The following is a 22954-nucleotide window of genomic DNA, read 5'->3' on the forward strand; positions in this document are numbered from 1 at the left end:
ACACCATAGAATAGTGTGAGAAACCAGGGCACACAAAGGTGTAAGGGGAAGAAATCCTATTAGGGCTCCCAGCAGGAGGGTCATTGGAGACACACACACACTAATGAAAGAATGACCCTGCGGCCACATTCACGTTCATGTGGTCTCTGCTCCAGTCACCGAGGGGGAAAAATGTGTTTGCTTTCAGAAAACATTCCAAAGGCACTGCTTAAACCACACAAGACGTTTTGTTCTTTCAACATCCTTTAGGATAGAGATGGAGACAATAACATGACTTAAAAAAATCCTTGCTGTCACTATTGTTATAAAACTCTTAAGATTTTGAAAATTTATGGTCAACATTTCTCATTAACCAAAATATTCCTATTATGAATGTTATTAGTTTATGTAGCCATGCGTTGAAGAGATTTTGAGTCACTCATAATTTTGTCCTTGTTTCCGTATCTACTAATTCACAAATAAGGAAAACAGCATTGTTTTAGAAATAATTTGATCTTTTAAAAGAAGTTTAAACTATATCTATGCACACTGTTTCCACACACTTACCAAACAGCAGAACTAGTCTTTGCCAATTCTGAAATATACAAAATTATGTACTTTTTGCAAAGGATGAACATGCAAGTCAATTAAAAACTATGTAAATGTGTATATGTCAACTAAATGACTCATCCATATGCAAACCCAGGGTTCTTCTGTGGGCTCAAAACCATATGATAGTCTTAGGCTCTGAAATTTTAAAACATCAGGGTGGGTGAAAAAACAGAAACATTTAAATATGTACAACTGATATGCAAGAAGTTTCCTAACTCAGAAAGGCAAAAACAATTCATAGATAATAATTAATTAGGATAAACCAGCATTGTATCATTGGTTAATTGTAGCAAACCACCAGTCTAGATGATTGGCCAGTAAATGCTGCATTCTTCTTTTTTTCTTGGCCGTGTGGCTCACGGGATCTTTGTTCCCTGACCAGGAAATGAACCTGGGCCTCGGCAGTGAAAGCACCGAGTCTTAACCACTGGACCACCAGGGAATTACCTGCATTCATTTTTTAATCCAACAGGTAATTATTGAGGTCCTACTATGTGCCAAGGCACAATACAGCAGTTAATAAAATGGACAAAAATCCCTGTCCTCCTGGAGCTTACATTCTAGTGGAGGGAGATAGAAAATAAAAAAGATAAATTGGTAAAATAGTATATTAGATAGCAATAAGAGCTTTGAGAAAAATAAAAGAGGGGGAGGGGATTGGGAGCATGAGTGTAGGTTGTACAACTTTAAATTGGCTGGCCAGAGAAGTCTCGTTGAGAAACTGACTTTTGAGGCCAGACCTGAAGGAGACAAGGGAATAAGTCAGGGGATCAACTGAGGAGAAGAACTTTTTAGGCAGAAGGAAGAGTCTCAGCCAGAAGTGTGCCTTCCGGCGTGAGGAACGAGGGTGAGGAAGGAGGGCAAGGTCAGCGTGGCTGGAGGTGGGTCCGTGTGGGAGCAGTAGGGAATGCTTCAGAGAAGTAAGTGATAGTATGTGAGGCTGTGTAGGGCTCTGCAGGTGAATGTAAGGACTTATGCTTTTATTCTGAGGGAGATGAGAAGCTTCTTGGGAGTGTTTCAAGTAAAGGAATAACAATCTGATTTACGTCTTGAGAGAATTACTTCAGCTGATGTATTGAGAACAGATGGGGGCAGGGTGCGGTGGGTCAAATCAGAAAAAAACAGAAGAGTCTTACATTCTTAAAAATTATTAAGGACCCCAGAGAGCTTTTGTTTATGTGGATTACATCTACTGCTAGTTATTATATTAGAAATTAAAACTGAGAAACATTTATAGTCCTGGATTAATTCACTGAATAATAAACTCACACATAGAAATAACATTTTTAAATGAAAATAACTATATATATAGTTATTTATATAACTATATATAATATTCATATATATAACTATATATAGTTATTTATAGATAAATAAAATATAATATATATACATAATATATATAAAATATATATTTTATATAGTTATTTATATATTTATATTAATATATATTATTTATATTTATATATAACTATATATAGTTATTTATATATATAGTTATATATATAACTATATATAACAATATTTTATATTTAAGGAGTGATAGAGGTAGGGACTTCCTTGGTGGTCCAGTGGTAAAGAATCAGCCTTACAATGCAGGGGAGGCGGGTTAGACCCCTGGTCAGCGAACTAAGATCCCACATGCCGCAGGGCAACTGAGCCCGCATGCCACAACTACCGAGCTTGCGCACCTCAACTAGATAGCCTGTGTGCTGCAAACTACACAGCCCATGCTCTCTGAACCCCGCGCACCACGACTACAGAGCTCACACGCCCTGGAGTCTGTGTGCCACAACTAGAGAAGAGAAAACCCTCTTGTCACAACTACAGAGAAGCCCGCACACTGCAACAAAGAGCTCATGTGCCGCAACGAAAGATCCGGCACGCCTCAAATAAGATCCCGCGTGCCACAACTAAGACCTGACGCAGCCGAAATAAGTAAAATAAATAAATAATAAACAAATCTTTAAAACAAAAGAAGTGACAGGTAGAATACTGAGAGACACAGGTGAACCAGACTGTTAATCTAGACTAAGTGATAAGAAAGCAAATAACTCTGTGGAGCCTTACCCTCTTCCCCAGAAATTATTTCAAAGTTATCTGACAGCTCTCTGATTCATTCTAAAGTGCATTCCTAGCAGTTAAGGCTATGTATTAACCACCTTCACTGTGCAGCCACTGTACATTCTCAGTTGTTTTCTTGGACATTCCTTTCAAAATGCTCTTTTTAGAAAATACTGCTCTACTAAACAGAGATGACTAATCGTCTTTGGATGAACCCCACACATTACAAAATTATAATGTTAGTTTTCACAAAGGAAAATAGGAGAAAAATGTATTTTCTTAATGGGAATAAGATCCTCGGGACAGAGCAAACTGCTAACCATAAATGCCCATCTGCCACAGCATGAAAGAAAACTGCATTTATCACTGTAAAGGGCTATAAAGTACTTACTTTCCACAACAGTTTATGGCTGAAATTCTAATCAAAGAGTTAATATTTGTACTCTGACATCTCATAAGATGTTTAGTTACACAAATTAGAATGTTCCAGCCTGGAAAGGCTAACTGAAAAGAAGAGATCCACTAACTATGGTTGGACTACTTATAACCAACAGAAGAAAATCAGAAGAGCCACTGGGTGAAAATCCCCTGAAACTCAAACAAGAGTTCTAATAAGAAATCATTTTTGAGAAGCACTCTTTTAAATAGTAGAAAGTGTCTGTTATGCACATATAAAAAAGAAAAACAAAAGAAAAAAGTAAATTTTCGTTACTTTAAAAATTTAATGGCAAATCTTACGGGCTTATTTTTGTTTTATCATCCCACCCTACTCAAATTTGTACATGAAGCCATTCCAGACAAAAATTTAAAGTACTTTGTGCTATGTTATCAGCACTACACATTTCCAGTAATGGTCTAAATTCAAATCATGGTGAAAACAAGCTGACTAGTTTAGCCCAGTGAAAAGAGAAATCATGCTTATGAAGGAAGACTTAGACTAAGATCTGAAATATCATCATTTGAAGGGGTTATTCTTCCCATTGCTAGAAGTCCAGTTTTCTAATAAAGACCAAAAGACAATTTCTTTTTCATACAGTTTTTGCTACATTAAATATTAATTTCTGTTGTAATCTTCCCCCACACATACTAGTGTAGTATTTGATGAGGTTGACAATTCACAAACTGATCTAGTGTTGATGCCATATATTCTTTGGAAGGGGTCCCTGTCTGTATGATGATGATAATTAATATCACCTAGCATGTACGGACTGTTTTCTATGTGCCAGGCACTGATCTAAGTATCAACAGTTGAAATGTATCAGTTTATGAATTGGCAACATTCATGGAGGGGGAGAGAGGTTAAGGAATCTAAGATTACACAGGAAGTAAGAGCTGCAGCCAAGGCCTGAACTGGCTCCAGAGCTCATGCTTCTCAACACTAAACTATGCTGCCTTATGTGTGTTTTGTTTTGAAAAAGAACCAGCTGGTGAACTGAAAAGAAGCATGTGACCCACTTCTTAAAATTTCCGTTATCTTAAAAATGATTCCTTTGTCAAGACTTGTTTTAAATGCTTCTGATTTTATAAAAGGCTTTAATATATTGAAATGTCACTTTATAATGCTAATGGTTGTTGTATACATTTAATTGAATGTTTTCTGTTCTGCGTTTCAAACTGAGTCAATAATTGTAAATGACACAATTGTATAGAGTGATATAAGTACATTAACAGTTACATGTTTAACTTTGCACATAAATCTAGTTTGAGAAAAGTATTACTAAATAAGAACATATTTATCCCAATCTTTATAAACTTTTGTGAAACCTAGGATAAATGTATTGAAACTAGATTTCCTGGGCAATACTAGAAAACTATATGACTCAAGAATATTTGTAAAGAGAGAAGAAGCTAAAAAATGAGAACAGAATTATGTGGCAATCAACTAAGCTGTCTTCAAATACAATTTGTGTGGTCTCGTTTCCATATTTTAGTCCCTTATGCCTGCTCTTTTAATGTATTATATCCTGATATTCTAGCAAATACAATTAAAACTACTCCTCAGAAAGGAAATCTGCAATAAAATATGTAATACCTTGTATACAGTTACTAGTTTAATAAAACATCCAAATAACTAATCAATTACCAGTGTTTAAAATTTATAGTAAGAAACTTATTAAAAACAACAAAAGACTATCTCTGTTCCAAATTTAGGCCAATTTAAATGACTTTCAATACAGGTAAACTCAATGTTGGGGTTACATTTGGTTAAATCTCACTGACCAGACTTCCAAGAATGTGATTATGGCGGTGGATCACCAGGATTAGGCAGTGCCCTCCTTAGCTGCATCATCAGATTCCTGCCATGCTTCTCTCCTACTGAGGAAGCTCAGGAAAGGACCCATCATCCATGTGCTCACATAAAACCCTCCCTCCCCTCCCTATCCACCCCTCCCCTACAATAGAAACTGCAAAGTAGTGGTGTTTTGTGGCCTTTTCACTGGAGACCATAAGTGTGAGTTGAATTATCCAATGTGAGGGTCACAATGAGAGACCGTGGATCTTTCTTATTCTTGTGCACTGTGATCTTTCCTTGCAAGGCTTCACCTATAGAAGAAAGGCAAAAAGTGTGTTTCAGAATTCAAGGAACACAGTGTAGCAGAAAAGTAACACAGTAGATCTAGTATTGCTCTTTTTTTGTTGTGAAATGTTTCACTAATTTTTTTTAACTTAAAATTTTTTAGGGCAATTTTACGTTTAATTTTTGAACAAAACAGATCTAACTTACCCAGCACAAGTGTCAAATGCTTGTGAAAGAGTAAGCAAAACTACAGTGGTCACTGCAGGGTTGGGGGCTGTGTTACTGGACTCCTCAATATGAGCCCTTATGGTGTGTCCTGGGCATAAAAAAAAAAAATAAGACATGGCCCCTGCCCTCAAAGAGTTCATGGTCAGGGGTGAAGAGAAATAGCTACATTAACAATTATACAACAGGTATGTGTCTAAAGTGTGCTGGAGGTAAGGACTGGGGATGGTCGGAAAGCAGTAAAAGGCAAAGTTTCACAAGAATTAATGGATGAATTATCTGAGGACTAAAGTCAAGGTTACCTTAACGAGTGTACATGGAGCAGCTTTTAAGGAAGAGAAAACGTGTATAGAGATCCCTTGGTGAATGGCATTTTGGGGAAATGAAAATTACAGCTGCGAAAACTTAAATGTGTATTTTATAGAGGCATGTGACAAGGCTGTTGGCCTCTAAGGTACTCACACCGTAAATGTAAAACAGAGCTTACACAGGTAAAAGAGTGAACACAAAAAATACAAGGCAAAGAATGACTCCCTAAAAACTTATCCTGGGGCTTCCCTGGCGGCGCAGTGGTTGAGAGCCTGCCTGCCAATGCAGAGGCCATGGGTTCGTGCCCTGGTCCGGGAATATCCCACATGCCTTAGAGCGGCTAGGCCCGTGAACCATGGCCGCTGATCTTGCACGTCCGGAGCCTGTGCTCCGCAACAGGAGAGGCCACAACAGTGAGAGGCCCACGTACTGCAAAAATATAAAAACAAAAATAAACCCAAAAATCTTATCCTGTATGCTCCAAATTTTGTTTTACTCCAAAATGGAATTATATCTATGTGCTTTTCTGATTATAGATACTTCTCATTTTTTTTTCATTTATTTACCAACAGCCATTTAAAAATAAAAACGAGATTGTTAAGCTGTTAACTGATCACCATTCCTTGCTTTAATAACAGTAAAATCACAGCAAATACTATCAGGTATAGCTTTGAAAATCTGGATGGATACAGTGAGGCTCCATATAAAATGATTGTGGAATCTATATAAAACTATCAAAATACTGAATCAATATCTTATTTTAAAAAACCCTGCAAATCAAATCCCCCACATTAAGGGCTAAAGAATCTGAATGCTTTTCAATATGGTACTGAAATAACACAGTAAAACACAACATAACCACCTCATAGCTATACTTCAGAGTATAAAGATTCCATTACCGATACATTCTACACAGCCTGTAAAAAAGGCAAGGCTTATATAGTTTAATACAAAATTAAGGAATTAGAGTAATGGAAAAAATAATGTGGCCCAAGATGCAGTCTATGTAACCTAACAGTGATCTTATGTGTAGGTGTCATGTTAATCCGTACATCTGGCTTTCTTTGGCTTCTGTATCTGACCTATTACTGTACATTACTAAGAAAATGAAACAAAACTACATCACACACCAAGCTCATCAATAGCCTGACAAAGATTACCTGTGAGGTAGTTCTACAAACTTTGTAGAAAGTTCAGTTTAATTATTAGACAATAATAATTGCTAATATTTATTTAACACTTATTTTGTGCTAGCCCTCTTCTAAAGCCTTTATGTGATTTATCTCAATGATAACAAAATATCTCTGTGAGGTTAAGTACGTTTCCCTCACTTTACAGATGAGAAACAAGGTTCAGGAAGGCTAAGCAATTTGCCCAAGGTCATACTGCCAGTTAGGGAAGAACCAGGATGTTAATTTAAGCAGGGCAGTTTGATTCCAGAGCCCATATTCTTTTTTTGACTCTCACTGCTGTGACCTCTCCCATTGCGGAGCACAGGCTCCAGACGCGCAGGATCAGCAGCCATGGCTCACAGGCCTAGCCGCTCTGCAGCATGTGGGATCTTCCCGGACCGGGGCATGAACCCGTGTCCCCTGCATCGGCAGGCGGACTCTCAACCACTGCGCCACCAGGGAAGCCTGAGCCCATGTTCTTCAACTACATTCTAGTACCTCCCTATCTCTACCTGAAAATTGATTATTATAGTTTTAATACACTTTAATGGACATGAGACAGTCAAAATTTTACTACTCTATGACATTATTTGTAAAAACATTTAGCCACTTTATAAAAATTTTACTAATATTAAATTTTATATAATAATTTTTATTCTATAACTTTCATAAGCTCTAATACACGTTTTCTTGACCATTAACACATTAACCTAGGGAAGAAGTCATAAGTATCTTCAACAAATCTATGAGATTTTCCATTTTTGAATATGTAGGCAATATTTTCTTGTTTCTATTTTTTACCAACATTTAAAAATTGTTATTTTATACCAACAGTCATACCCTGAACTTATCATTTACTGATACTAAAATTGGAAATGAGTATCTGCTCTACCATAAACTGCTATTGGTTTTATAAGTATATGACAGAAAAGAGTAATTACCAACTTGGTTATTAGGTTTAAATTACTGTTACTGAATTATCAACACAAGTTAACAAGCGTTGAATTTTACAAATTAGTGGCTTGTTAATTCCTTTCTATTTATAAGCAATGTGTCTTAGTGTAAATTACTTTAGTTGCTTCTCTACAGTAGTTCCTATGTATGACAAGACAGATAATGTATACTTGAGATATAAAAATAATGATCTCCACAGACCCAACATCAGGCTGGAATCTTACATAAACCACTGAAACCCCGTATTATGTCCCTCCAATCACATCTCTTCTCCAACCTCCAGTGGTAATCATGATTCTAATTTCTTGTTACCATTACCTATTCAAAATAGTTCCACTTCACAGAGATGTATCCTGTATTAATAGACTATTTATTTGTTCTTCCATTAAATTATTTCCAGTTTTTTATTACAAATAATGCTGCTATAATTAATGTTATATATGTCTGTTGTGTCCATAAGACAAGAGTTTCTCTAGGATGGAAACTGCAGGATTTTAGGCCATACACATGCTCAAATTACCACATAATGATAAATGGGCCTTTACTAATAAACTTCATCTAGTCAGAGAAAAACTCTCTTATCTACATAAGAAGAGTAACTTTCTTTATTGAGAGAATATTTATCAAAACCTGAGAGCAAATATGATAAAAAGCAAACACAGCAGCATTTAGATTAAAGTGAGAACACAGCAAAAATACCACTATCACTACATTATTTAACATTATTCTTGAATGTTCTACACAATGCAATATGACATAAAACAAATTAAGAACACAGATGTACTACTATTACAGGGAAAAAAGAGATACAATTAATTTCAAATGTTATTTTCAGGGAAAGAGTTCCATGAATCTTCATTGAGTCCTCTTGAGACTTTAACCAGGGCTTCCCTGGTGGCGCAGTGGTTGACAGTCCGCCTGCTGATGCAGGGGACACGGGTTCGTGCCCCGGTCCGGGAAAATCCCACATGCCGCGGAGCGGCTGGGCCCGTGAGCCATGGCTGCTGAGCCTGCACGTCTGGAGCCTGTGCTCCGCAAGGGGAAAAGCCACAGCAGTGAGAGGCCCGCATACCACAAAAAAAAAAAAAAAAAAAAAAAAAAAAAGAGAGAGAGAGAGAGAGACTTTAAGCAAATACTGATATCTGTATGTGTATTGTAAAATTTCATGATTTTGAGCCAAGAACAACTCCTCGGAAGCAATTAGCTGAACAATTCCCAGAGCTCACACAGGCTGGGAGGTCTGAGTTCCAAGCAGCCAGAATAGAAGGAACCTGTTGAACACTTATGATGATTCACTAGAGACACCAGATTACGCTTTAGCATTACACCACCCAAAGAGTAAAGGCCACACCACTGCTCTATAACAAAGCTTAAAAACATTTTTTGTAAATATCAAGGCAATCTTTAAATAAATTAATTGCCTGCCAAAGCAAACTTCACATACTTTTTAAAAGAAAGTAACCAAAATCCAAACATTCAGCAAAATAATGCTTCCAGTGTTTGACATCCATTTTAAAATGTCTAGATTTTTAAAGAGCTGCAAATTGAGGCCTATAAGCAGGAAAAAAAAAGTTACAATAACAAAAACACATCAAGGCACACCTTAACTTCCTGAAAACCAGTGATAAAAAGAATAATCTGTAAAATATTCAGAGAAAAAAAGACATATTACATATAAGGGGAGATAGAAAAGAGTGATCTCAAAATTTTCATCAGCTGGACACATCTTTGAAGTGATGAAAGAAAATCTGTTAAAAATCTGATATCCAGCAAAGATCCTTAATAAACGAAAAATAAGAAAAAAATTATTTTTTCAAAGAAACAAAAGCAGGAAATTCTTTTCCAGGAGGCCTGCACTACAAGAAATGTTAAAGGAAGTTCTTCAGACAGCAGGAAAATGACACCAAAAAGAAACCTGGATCTACACGAAGGAATAAACAGTGCTAGAAAATAGTAAGTACATGGTAAATATAAGACTTTTTTCCTTTTTAAAATTTATTTAATAGATAATTGACTGTTTAAAGCAAAAATAGTAACACTGTATTGTGGGGTTTAAAACATTTGGGGAAGTGAAATGCTTTTATAAAAATATCACAAAGGATCAGAGGGGGTAAACAGAAGAGTATTGTTTTAAGGGGCATGTTAGAAACTCTAGAGCAACCATTATAGAAACAAACCCAAGAGTATAGCTAATTAGTCAAGGGAGGAGATAAAATGAAATAATAAAATATAAAGTCACAGGTTAAAGTAATAGGAAGAAGAGGGATAGTCCACATAAACATTAATCAAAAAGAGGCTGGGGGCTTCCCTGGTGGCGCAGTGGTTGAGAGTCCGCCTGCCGATGCAGGGAATACGGGTTTGTGCCCCCGTCCGGGAGGATCCCACATGCCGTGTAGCGGCTGGGCCCGTGAGCCATGGCCGCTGAGCCTGCGCATCCGGAGCCTGTGCTCCACAACGGGAGAGGCCACAACAGTGAGAGGCCCGCATACCGCAAAAAAAAAAAAAAAAAAAAAAGAGGCTGGAATGGCGATATTACTTTCACACAAAGTTGACTAAAGGAAAAAAAAATAACCAGAGATAAACAAAGACATTTTGAATTGATAAGTTGTTCAATTCATAAATGAGACATCATAAACTTTTGTGTGCATAATTACAGAACTTTAAAATACATGATGCAAACCTGACAGAACCATAAGAAGAAACAGACATATCCACAATCATCATTGCAAAGTTCGCCTCTCCTTTGTTGATAATAATAACAACTAGACAGAAAATCAGAAAGAATATGGAAGTCTTGAACATTATTAACCAAGGTGACCTGGCTGACATCTATAGAACCAAGATGGATCATATACTGGTTCATAAAACAACTCTTAATACATTTAAACATATAGACATCATATAGAATATGTTCTCTGACCAAAACTGAATGAAATTAAAAATCAGTAACAGAAAGATACTTGAAAAATCCCAAAATATTTAGAAATTAAATAACTTCTAAATATTCCATAAATCAAAATAAAAATCAAAAAGAAGGGCTTCCCTGGTGGCGCAGTGGTTGAGGGTCCGCCTGCCGATGCAGGGGGCGCGGGTTCGTGCCCTGGTCCGGGAGGATCCCACATGCCGCGGAGCAACTAAGCCCGTGAGCCATGGCCGCTGGGCCTGCGCGTCCGGAGCCTGTGCTCCGCAGCGGGAGAGGCCGCAACAGTGAGAGGCCCGCATACCGCAAAAAAAAAAAAAAAAAGTCAAAAAAAAAAAAATCAAAAAGAAAATTAGATAGCATTTCGATTTGAATGATTATGAAACACAACATATAAAAACAGGTGGCCAATAGCTTAAACAGTGCCTAGAGGAAAAATTGATAACTTGAAATGCTTATATTAGAAAACAAAGAAGACAGACCCAAAGGTCTTCGTTGGGGAATTCTATCAAATATTTAAGGACAAGTAATACCAAATGTACAAAAAATAGAGGAGGGAATACTCCATAACTCATCTTTTGAGGGCAGCATTATCCTGATACTAACTTTTTTTGTTTTGAATTTTAAAATTTTATTTATTTTTTTATACAGCAGGTTCTTATTAGTTATCCATTTTATACATATTAGTGTAAAAGAAGATAAATTTATTAGAAGAAAACTACAGGTAAAATATCCCTTATAAAAAAAGATTCAAAAATCCTTTGAACATACACTGATATGTATAAAATAGATAACTAATAAGAACCTGCTGCATAAGAAATTTAAAAAATCCTCTGAACAAAAGAGAAAAATCATGATTGTCTCAACGTAAATGTAGAAAAAGCATCTGACAAAATTAATTTCTTTTTTTAATTGGAGTAAAATTGTGACAAAATTAATTTCTAACAACTTTCAGCAAGCTAGGAATAGAAGGAATCTTCTTCAACCCGATAAAGAAAATCTATGAGAAACTACAGATAACATCATTATTAGTGGTGAAAGACTGAATGCTTTCTTCCTAAGATTGGGACTGAGGTAAGGATGCTCATTCTGACCACCTCTAATTAGTATTCTCTTGGATGTCCTAGTCAAGCATTAAGATGTGGGGGAAGAAAAAAATATATAGACTGGGGGAAAAAAAGTAAAACAGTCTTTATTTGCAGACCATATGGTCTTAACAAACAGAAAATCCTTAAGCAATATTCAAAAAAAAAAAAGCTACTAGAACTGAAAGAAGGATTAGCAATCTTAGGACATAAGATCAATACAAAAAATTAATTGCATTTTTACATGTGAGCAATGAAGAATTAGAAATTGTAATAAAAAACCACAATAGCATTTACAATAGCACTGAAAAAGCATGGAATACTTGAGATAAATATAACAACATATATGTAACATTTAGTTACATCAAACTATGAAACACTGCTAAAGATGATCTAAGTAAATGGGGAGATACATTTTGCTTGTGGATGAGACTCAGTACTGTTAAGATGTCAGTTCTCCCCAGAGCAATCTATGGATTCAACACAATCCCTGGGGCTTCCCTGGTGGCGCAGTGGTTGAGAATCCGCCTGCCAGTGCAGGGGACACGGGTTCGAGTCCTGGTCAGGGAAGATCCCACATGCCGTGGAGCAACTAAGCCCATGCACCACAACTGCTGAGCCTGTGCTCTACAGCCCGTGAGCCACAACTACTGAGCCCACGTGCTGCAACTACTGAAGCCTGTGTGCCTGGAGCCCGTGCTCTGCAACAAGAGAAGATACCATGATGAGAAACCCACGCACCACAAGGAAGAGTAGCCCCTGCTCACCACAACTAGAGAAAGCCTGTGCGTAGCAATGAAGACCCAACACGGCCAAAAATAAAACAAATAAATAAATATATTTATAAAAAAACAAACAAACAAAAAAACACAATCCCTATCAAAATCCTAGCAGGATTTTTTTTTTGCCAGAAATTAATAAGTTGATTTTTAAATTTATACGGAATTTAAGGGATCTAGAATAGTGAGAATAATTTTGAAAAAGAATAAAGTAGGACTTATATCATCTTACAAAGATGGTGTTTTACTGGCATAAGAAAAGACACAGATTAATGGAACAAATAAAGCTCAGAAATAGACTTACGCATATATGGTCAATTGATTTTTGACAAAAGAGTCAGGATACTCTCCCGTTGCGAAGCACAGGCTGCGGACGCGCAGGCTCAGCGGCCATGGCTCACGGGCCCAGCCGCTCCGCGGCATGTGGGATCTTCCCGGACCGGGGCACGAACCCGTGTCCCCTGCATTGGCAGGCGGACTCTCAACCACTGTGCCACCAGGGAAGCGCCCGAACTATTATTCTTAAAATCAACATGAAATAGATTATAGGCCTAGATGTACTGACAAAATTATAAAATTTTTAGAGGAACCATATAGGAAAAACTGATGTTACGATAGCAATTTCTTAATTAGGACACAAAAGAACAGACTTCAAAAGACCTTAAGAAAATGAAAAGACAAACTAGGAATTGAAATAAAAATATTAGCACCACACACATCTGACAAAGAACTTGTATGCATATATATAAAGATCCTTGCAACTCAGTAAGATGACAACCCAATCAAAAATTGAGCAAAATATTTTAAAAGAAACCTCACCAAAAAAAAGATGTACAAATGACCAATAAACATATAAGATGCTCAACATTATTAGTCATAAGGCAAACGCAAATTAAAAACACAGCTGTCACTACATATACATGTGACAGAATGACTTAAATTAAAATGACTGCCCTTTTATATAAGTGCTGACAAAGATGTGGAACAAATGAACCCTCAACAGTGGTAGGAATGTTGAATAAGCACAGTCACTGTGAAAAAGTATGCCAGTTTCTTATAAAGTTAAATATGTATTTACCATAAGACCCAATAATCCCACTCCTAGGTATCTGCCCAGGAGAAATGAAAACATATGCCCACACAAAAACTTTTACATGAATGTCCATAGCCATTTTATCCATAATGGCACCTAACTGAAAACAATCCAAAAGTCTGTCAGCAAGTGGATGCATATGTAAATTATAGTAAGTCCATAAAAAGGAATACTACTTGGCAATAAAAAGGAACAAACTACTGATACACAGATGAATTTTTAAAATATGCTAAAAGCAAAGAAACTGGAGTATATTCTGTATAGTAACTTTGATATAAAATTCTAAAAGAACACTAATGCCTTAACTATTAGTAATACTAACACACAGTGATAGAGAGCAGATCAGTGGTTCTCCTGGTCTGGAAATTGAAGCTGGGGATGACCAACTCTAGTGAGGATGACTGCCTGCAGAGGGGATCAACAAGGAAACTCTTTAGAGTGATATAAATATTCTATGTCTTAACTAGGGTGGGGTATACATTTGTCAAAATTCATTAAACTGTACAATTAAAATGTGTGAATTTTTTTTTTTTGTAAGAGATTGCAAGTTCTAGAAGAAGGACTTTTTTGGGGGGTCGCTGCATTGGGTCTTCGTTGCCACGTGGGCTTTCTTTAGTTGTGGTGAGAAGGGGCTACTCTTCATTGCGGTGCATGGGCTTCTCATTAAGGCGGCTTCTCTTGTTGCAGAGCACAGGCTCTAGGTGCGTGGGCTTCAGTAGTTGTGGCTCACGGGCTCTAGAGCACGGGCTCAGTAGTTGGGGGGCACGGGCTTAGTTGCTCCGTGGCATGTGGGATCTTCCTGCACCAGGCCTCGAACCCGTGTCCCCTGCATTGTCAGGCAGATTCTTAACCACTGCGCCACCAGGGAAGCCCTAAAATGTGTGAATTTTTACTGTATGTAGATATAAAATAAAGCTGTTTTTAAAATGTGGTGGCTTAGGAATAAATTCATAGATAAATAGAATATAGTAGAGAAACCAAAAGATCCATTATGGAGATTCAGTACATGGTAAGCGGGGCATTTTAACTCACTTAGGAAAGGAGTCAAGAGAAATGTGTAAATATAGTAATACAACATTTTTTAGTATGGAACCAAAGTCAGAAACCAAAAGGAAAAGGTTGAAGATTGTTTATACAAAAACGAAAAAATTCTATAAAGCAAGATACTTTAAAGAAAAGCAAATTACATTACTTTCACTTCTTAGAATAACAAAGATTTTTTTAAAAAGTAAACTTTCACTCGATTCCTTAGGATGGATTATGAGAAGTGGAATACTTTTTAAAAAAAGGCATAAAGTGTGTTCCAGTTTTACATTCCTGCCATCTTCATCAATATTGGGCGTTATTAGAAACCAAGCAACAACAGAAAAAGAATGAAAGAAAATGACAAAAACATCTTTGTTGTTTAGATAAACAACAACCAGAATCTGCTTTGATTTGCAATTCAGTGATTATCAGTAGTGATGGGTATTATTAATATTTCAAATGTTTAACCACCATCTAAAAAGAAATCCTCTGAGCATTTACCTTTAGTGATTTTCTTGTTGATGTATATGAGGTTTTGTTGCAAATATTTCTTTTTAGTGCATGTGCCCTAATGGTTGCTGCTCTTTAAGTTGCTTTAGACATGTTAAAAAAAATGTTAAGTTGGCTAGTTTGTAACTGTCCTATTCAATCCTTAGTGTAGGGTCAAAATGGAAATGTTCCCTGGTGCCTATAAAGCAGGTTATCTAATTCTGCATTTCAAGTTTAAAGAATATATTTAAGTGGTCTATGTACCCCTTAATTTGAAATATAGCCCAACTCAAGATGAACTGGCAGTGGATAATTTTGTTAAATTTTCACAAAAGAAAAAATTTTAAGCACCAATATTAAATTAAAATATCTGAATAATTTAAAAGTTATAACATTAAGGGACTTCCCTGGTGGTGCAGTGGCTGGGAATCCGCCTGCCAGTGCAGGGGACACAGGTTTGATCCCTGGTCCAGGAAGATCCCACATGCCGTGGAGCAACTAAGCCCGTGTGCCACAACTACTGAGCCTGTGCTCTAGAGCCCGCGAGCCACAACTACTGAAGCCCACGTGCCTAGAGTCCGTGCTTCGCAACAAGAGAAGTCACCACAATGAGAAGCCCGTGCACCCCAATAAAGAGTAGCCCCTGCTCGCCGCAACTAGAGAAAGCCCGCGCACAGCAACAAAGACCCGACGCAGCCAAAAATAAATAAATAAATTTATTTTTTTAAAAAAGTTATAACATTGTCTTATAAGCTGATGCTGTAATTTTAATGTCAAAATGAAATAGCAGTAAAATAACTATTTCTGTAATAACCTTAATTTCAAAATGGGGGTGCAAACAGCACTTATTTAAGTTAATTAAATAGCACGAAGGGTCACAGTAATAAATACATAGTTCACACTGCTACACTCACTTCAATTGTTCAAGCTTGACTAAAGTGCCAAGGCAGTGGCTATAATACCAGAATAGATCAGAGTAATTAATCAGTGTCAAACAGATATAAAATGAGTGATGCTGTTAAGTGTATATACTGTGGTGAGAGCTGAAAAGGACACTCTCTATGGAACTGAGCTATATCACTTTGTTTTTATCATCGGCAGATGGCTACTAGTATACCACAAAGCAGCGGTGCAGTTCAATCAAGAACAAAATTGATTTCATTTCAATTCTGTCCTAGTCGTTTTTTAAAATTAAGTTTCTTCCAGAGCAACAAAATTTCATTTCCCCACAAGGGGGGATAAATAAAAAATCATTATTATCACTATTAAAGCTTAGAGTTAAAAAGTAAAAAAAAAAGAAATGGATGCACATAATAAGACCTTACTAATAATATACAGAGAAAGAGAACTAAACAGCCTGATTTTAATAATATTTTTCAAAGCCAAATCACAAGAAAAAGATCTGAATTTTAAAAATAAATACTGCCACATAAGTTTTTACAATAAAATTGTACATTATTTTTAAAGGAAAGCAAACAAAAAAACCCTGAATTTAAAGTAAGTGTTCTCACTATTGTAAAACAGTTATACTCCAATAAAGATGTTTTAAAAAAATAAATAAATAAAGTAAGTGTTCTTTAAATCCTTTAAAAGTGTTCATCCTGGAAGTCTGGTCTCTTAACTCCCACAATTCAGGAAGTTCTCAAATGTTGTAGAGTACTTCTTTTGGAACTATTGTTAGAACTAGGCTGTGAAAATAACAACAACAATAACAACAAAAACCCAAAACGAAGCAAAAACGAACTAGGCTCATCATTTTATAGTTCCCTTGTGCTTTTGGCCAAATGTAAAATTCTTAGTCTGAGAAATTCCCTATTCACACTGTCTTTTCTTGCTTTCCAAAAATCCAGTCTACCCCCAACAGTAGATTTACCATTACCAAAAAAAGATTTATCATTACTGAAGATATTAACACACACACACACACACACACACACACACACTCTCTCTCTCTCTCTCTCTCTGTCTCTCTCTCTCTCTCTCTCTCTCACACGGCAGAATAACTGTACAGCTATGCATACAATATTTTATTTGTTAAAAAAATCTTGTCATATTACTTTCTGGACAGTAAAATAAGCAGTACATACACAGCAAATTGTCCTGATTAGACTCCTGGCTTTACTTAATTTTATCTAAAAAATTTACATGCTATACAGAGTCAAAAACTACTTTTTAACTCAACAACAGAGAACTCTCTTCAGCCATGCCAAAACTTCTGAGAACATCAGAGCTGACAAAATGGGGCACCCAAATACAGCAGCTAGATAAATGCCCTTGGCATGTGTCACCCACAGAGATGATAGGAAATTAATTTCAATGACAACGTGTATTATTGTTATTATTATTATTATTATTATTGTTATTCATTCGTTCAGCAGGATATTTCTAATATGCCAAATACTACATCAGATAAAAAAGAAGTGAGAGGGCTTCCCTGGTGGCGTAGTGGTTAAGAATCCGCCTGCCAATGCAGGGGACACGGGTTTGTGTCCCGGTCTGGGAAGATCCCACATGCTGCAGGGCAACTAGGCCCGTGAGCCACAGCTGCTGAGACTGCGCGTCTGGAGCCTGTGCTCCGTAAGGGGAGAGGCCGCGACAGTGAGAGGCCCGTGCACCACGATGAAGAGTGGCCCTCGCTCGCCACAAATGGAGAAAGCCCTGGCACAGAAACATAGACCCAACACAGCCAAAAATAAATATAAAATAAATAAATTATTTTTTTAGAAAAAGAAAAAGAAGTGGGAGAGGCAAACAACTCATCTTCTATTAGAACCCTTTACCACAGCACACTGGTATGTTCTAACACAGATGTATGCATGAATTGATCTGGGAGAACAAAGAACAGTTAACCTTCTAAGGACAATGAGGAAAGATTTACAGAAATAAGCTGGGTCATAAAGGGAAAAGTGGAATTATTCATCAAGTGAAAGAGGTAAAAACAGTTTCCTAGGTAGAAGAATATCTTAGATAAAAGCAAGGAAGAAAAGACAGGAAAGTTAGCTAAAAAATGAGCAGTAGAGCTGGAGCATATGATGGGCTTATGTGGGGCTGTGACAGGGTGGGGTTGGAAATGATGAAAAATGGTCAGACTATAAAGGGCCAAGGTAAGGAATCTGGATTTTATCCTGACGGTCCAGTATGGGTTTTTAAAAAATTAACTTTATTAAGACATAATTTATATATAATAAAACTGTAACATGTAAAATGTGCAGTTCAATGAGTTTTAGTAATATCTCATAAACTTTTGCCTACCTCAAGTCTCAAGATTCTCTCTTATGTTATCGTCTAGAAGTTTTACAGATTCAAGCTTTTATATTTAGGTCTATCATCCATTTAAATTTGGTTTTATATATTTGGTGTCAGATAAGAACTGAGATTCATTATTTTCCTTTATGAATATTCAGTCATTCTAGCACCATTTTTTGAAAAGACTATCCTTTTCCCATTGAATTTACATTGGCCCTTTGGAAAAATTTAATTGACTATACAAAACTGAGACTCTGGATTTCCTATTGTTATATTAATCTATATACTTACTTTTTATATGCCAATATTATACTGCCTGGGTTAATGTAATTTTTAAGTAAGTTTAGAATTCACATAGTATAAGAATTCCAATATGGTTCTTAAAATTGTTTGGCTACTCTAGGTCTTTTGCATTTGCGTATAAATTTTAGAATCAGCCTGTCAATTTCAACCTTGCTAAACTAAATTCACTTACTAGTTCTGTAGTTTTTTTTGGCAGATTTCTTAGAATTTTCTATGTACACATTATCTATAAATAACAACAGCTTTATTTCTTCCTTTCCAATGGCTTTTAATTCTTCTTCATTTCTTACTGCACTGGCTAAGACTTCCAATATAAGAGTGTAGGAGTGGTGAGACTGGACATCCTTGCCTTATCTCAAACTTAGGGAGAAAGCATTTAGTCCTTCTCTATTCACTATGATGCTAGCTACAGACTGTATGGATGCCTTTTGTCAGGTTTAGGAAGTTCTCTTTTATTTCTAGTTTGCTGTACTTGTCATGAATGAATATTGAATTTTGTCAAATGTTTTTTCTGCATCCACTGATATGATCATGTGGCTTTTCTTCTTTAGACTGTTAGCATGGTGGACTGCATTACAAGATTTTAATTCCTGGAATTAAAATTGCATTCCTGGAATAAAACCCACTTGGTCATGGTGTGTTTTCTTCTTATACATGTATGCTGGATTCAATTTGCTACTATTTTGTTGAGGATTTCTATATCTGTATTCATGAGGGACACTGGTCTGCAGTTTAATTTTCTTGTACTACCTTTGTCTAATTTTTGGTATCAAGATAATACTGCCCTCATAGCTCTCTGCTATTTTCTGGAAGAGACTATGTAGAACTGGTGTTATTTCTCCCTTTAAGTCGTTGGGAGAATTTGCAATGAAGCAATCTGTGCCTGGAGATTTGTTTTATGGAAGGCTTTTGAGTCTGGCTGTTGATTTTGTAAATAAAATTTAATTGGAACACATCCATACCCACTCATTTACTTATGGGTCTGCAGGTCCCCACTGCTGCCTCTGTTACTGCTGCCACCACTGTAGGATTACTTGGGGGCTGTGATATGGGAGAACAGAGAAGAAACATAGAAAAGAAAAATGGGGATTTCCCCCCACTCTCTCTAAGCATTAGGAGACCCTTTCCCCACTCCTCAAGCTAGAATCAGAGGGCTCCTTTGGGAGCTCTTCCTGTCTGCGCTGAGGCCCTCTTCTGAGTTTCAGGCTGTATGGAGTCCAGGCTAGGGGATACTGAAGGAAAACTAATCACAAATTTACCACCAGTTCAGTGGTACTTCGAATTCTGGTCATCTTCTCCAATTTACCTGGTATTATGTACTTTTCAGAGATCTCAAACAGCTGTTCCATGCATTCTGGTCTTAAAGCTGCATTCAGTGAGACAGATGGGATGAATGCACTTACATCACTGGGAACCGGAATTACTGTCTTTATATTAAATGTGTTTCCCGTAAACAGCATTTAGTTAGTTCTTGCTTTTATTGTTTATTTCTGCCTTTTAATTGGCATGTTTAGACTATTAACATTTTTTAAAAGACTTAACTTTTTAAAGCAGGTTTATGTTTACAATAAAACTGAGAGGAAGGTACAGAGACTTCCCATATCCCCCAGCCCCCACACATGCACGGCCTCCCCAACTATCAACATCACTCATTGTAATGGTACCTTATTTTTTTTTTTTTAAACCAAGGATGCACCCACATTGATGATATATCATAATCACCAAAATTTTGTAGTTTACCTTAGGGTTCACTCTTGGTGTTACATATTCTATGAGTTTGGACACATGTAAATGACATATATCCATATTATAATAACATAAAGAGTATCTTCATTGCCCTAAAACCCTCTGTGTTCTGCTTATTTGTATCCCCTGCCCCTGGCAACCACTGATCTTTTTATTACCTCCATAGTTCTGCTTTTTCTAGAATGTCATTATCACACATCACACAGTGTATATAGCCTTTTCAGACTGGCTTCTTTCACTTAGTAATATGTGTTTAAGATTCCTCCATGTCTTTTCACGGGCTCATAACTCATTTCTTTTTAGCACTGAATGAAATTCCATCGTCTGGATGTACAGACCATTCATATTTAATATAATTATCAATATGTTTGAATTTAAGTCTACCATCATACCTTTTGTTTTCTATTTGTCCATCTGTTTATGTTCCTATCTTCTCTTGAATTGAATAGTCTTTTAGGATTCTATTTTATCTCCACTACTAGCTTATTAGCTATATTTTGTGGTTTAATTTAAAAAATTTTAGCTGTTGCTCTGGGGTTTACAATGTACATATTTAAAGTAATTCATCAGTTCACCATTAAATTGCTTCATCTAAGTATAAGGACTTTACAATATATTTCCACTTTCTAATTAATTTCTTTTTTTCTTTTTACGGTACGCGGGCCTCTCACTGTTGTGGCCTCTCCTGTTGCGGAGCACAGGCTCCGGACGCACAGGCTCAGCGGCCACGGCTCATGGGCCCAGCCGCTCCGCGGCATGTGGGATCCTCCCAGACAGGGGAACCCGTGTCCCCTGCATCAGCAGGCGGATTCTCAACCACTGCACCACCAGGGAAGCCCCATTGTTTTTTTTAAAAAATCTTTTTCCCCCTCTCTGTGCTTCTTTTTGGATACATTTTATTGCTGTATCTTTACGTTCTCTGACCTTTCCTGCCGTTAACTCCATCAAATGACATTTTCACTTCAGATGTTGTAATTTCCATCTCTAGAAGTCCTATTTGGATTGTAAATATCTTCTCACATTTTCCTATGTTCATATAAAAGTAGTTATAATATGTTTCAACGTGCTTGTGTGCTAATTCTATCATTTCTGTGTTTGTTTCTACTGACTGGTATTTTCCTGCATTCAATGTCTGATTGAATGCTGGCCATTTTGAATTTTATGTTGTTGAACATCTGATATTATTGTTCTCCTTTGTTGCTATTAAGGTTACATGCAGTTCAGTTTTTCCTCTTAAGACTTGTTTTTAAGCTTTGTTAAGGAGCATCCAGAGTTGCCTTTACTCAAGGGATAGTTTATTCCCACTACTATGGTCCTTCTGGAATCTCCACTGAATAGAGTCCAGAAAGATGCCCCACTCTAGCTTGCTGAAATTTGAATACCCCACAGCCCTGTGTAAATGCTGGGAAATATCTGGTTCACAACTACTCCAACTGCTTTGCCTGACCTCAGGCATTTCATCCCACATACACACATCTTAGCACTCATCTAAAACTCAAGGGTGTATCTTATGGAGATCTCCAGAGCTCTTTTTCTGACTAGTGTGTACCCCAATACTCTGCCCCAGAGCTTCTGGCTTCTGTTCATCAGTACTACCACCAAAGGCTTACTATAGCAGGGTTAAAAAAAAAATTATTGTAACTGAGAATGACCACATTTTCCTTACTATGAAATTTCCCTTTCAGACTCTCCGCAGGTTGTGCTATTTTAGGGGAGCCTATTGGCCTTACCATTTAAATATGAGTACACACAATGGCAATGAAAGAAATAGAGAATGTAGATGGTGCCAGAGGGCAACATTAGAATCATATACCTTCTTCACATTATTCTGAAAAAGCTGAATCAATTACTCTAAGGATTACTGGGTAAAGAATATTTAGGATTTCAAAATTTCACTAGGCATCAAATAATACTTTGTTGTAATTAGGTAGGAGAAAATTCAAATGCTATCTTAAATCCCCCTCAAGATTAAAACATGAAAGAATTCTTATTGCCTTTAGAATTTTAGCATTAAGACAACAAAATGGGTACAATGAGGAAAAAAAGCAGCATTTTCAATTTTCTCAAAATCAATCCAAATACCAGAGCTAAACAAAAAACAAAACAAAGAAACAGAAATGAGGATGTGTTGGCTTCATTTCAGTTTTGCTGTGCTCAAGCTTTCTAGAGAAAGAGAAAATGACGCCATCAAGGTTTTATTTCCATAGCACTGCAACCTCAAAGTGAAAAAAATGACAATGTGCTGCTTTACTCTAACGGTGTTTATTTGCATCTACTAAATTCCTCTATGCCTCAACAGTGAAATCAAAACCACATTAGAATTTTATGAAATATTTTAAACACAAAGAGAATGATTTAATGAACTCTACTCAGCTTTGTCAAATCTTAACATTCTGCCACAGTTCCTTCAGTTCTTAAAAGAAATAGTTCAGAT

At 36.6% G+C, this 22954-nt stretch overlaps 1 protein-coding gene across 2 annotated transcripts in view; it reads right to left on the reverse strand.

Moving 5' to 3' along the window:
* Positions 1-3361: 3361 nt before the first annotated feature.
* PRMT3 (protein arginine methyltransferase 3) overlaps positions 3362-22954 on the reverse strand; it is a 140955-nt gene continuing 121362 nt past the window's right edge. Inside the window, exon 16 of one of the 2 annotated variants that reach the window (XM_059070158.2) lies at positions 3362-5199. In XM_059070158.2, coding sequence (XP_058926141.1) covers positions 5090-5199 — 110 coding nt within the window. In that variant the 3' untranslated portion in view covers positions 3362-5089. Of the gene's footprint in view, positions 5200-5797; positions 6137-22954 lie in introns of those variants that run through there. The other variant, XM_059070159.2, reaches the window with a different exon arrangement.

Source organism: Kogia breviceps, chromosome 7, assembly GCF_026419965.1.
Source record: "Kogia breviceps isolate mKogBre1 chromosome 7, mKogBre1 haplotype 1, whole genome shotgun sequence".
NCBI classification, from domain to species: Eukaryota; Metazoa; Chordata; class Mammalia; order Artiodactyla; family Physeteridae; genus Kogia; species Kogia breviceps.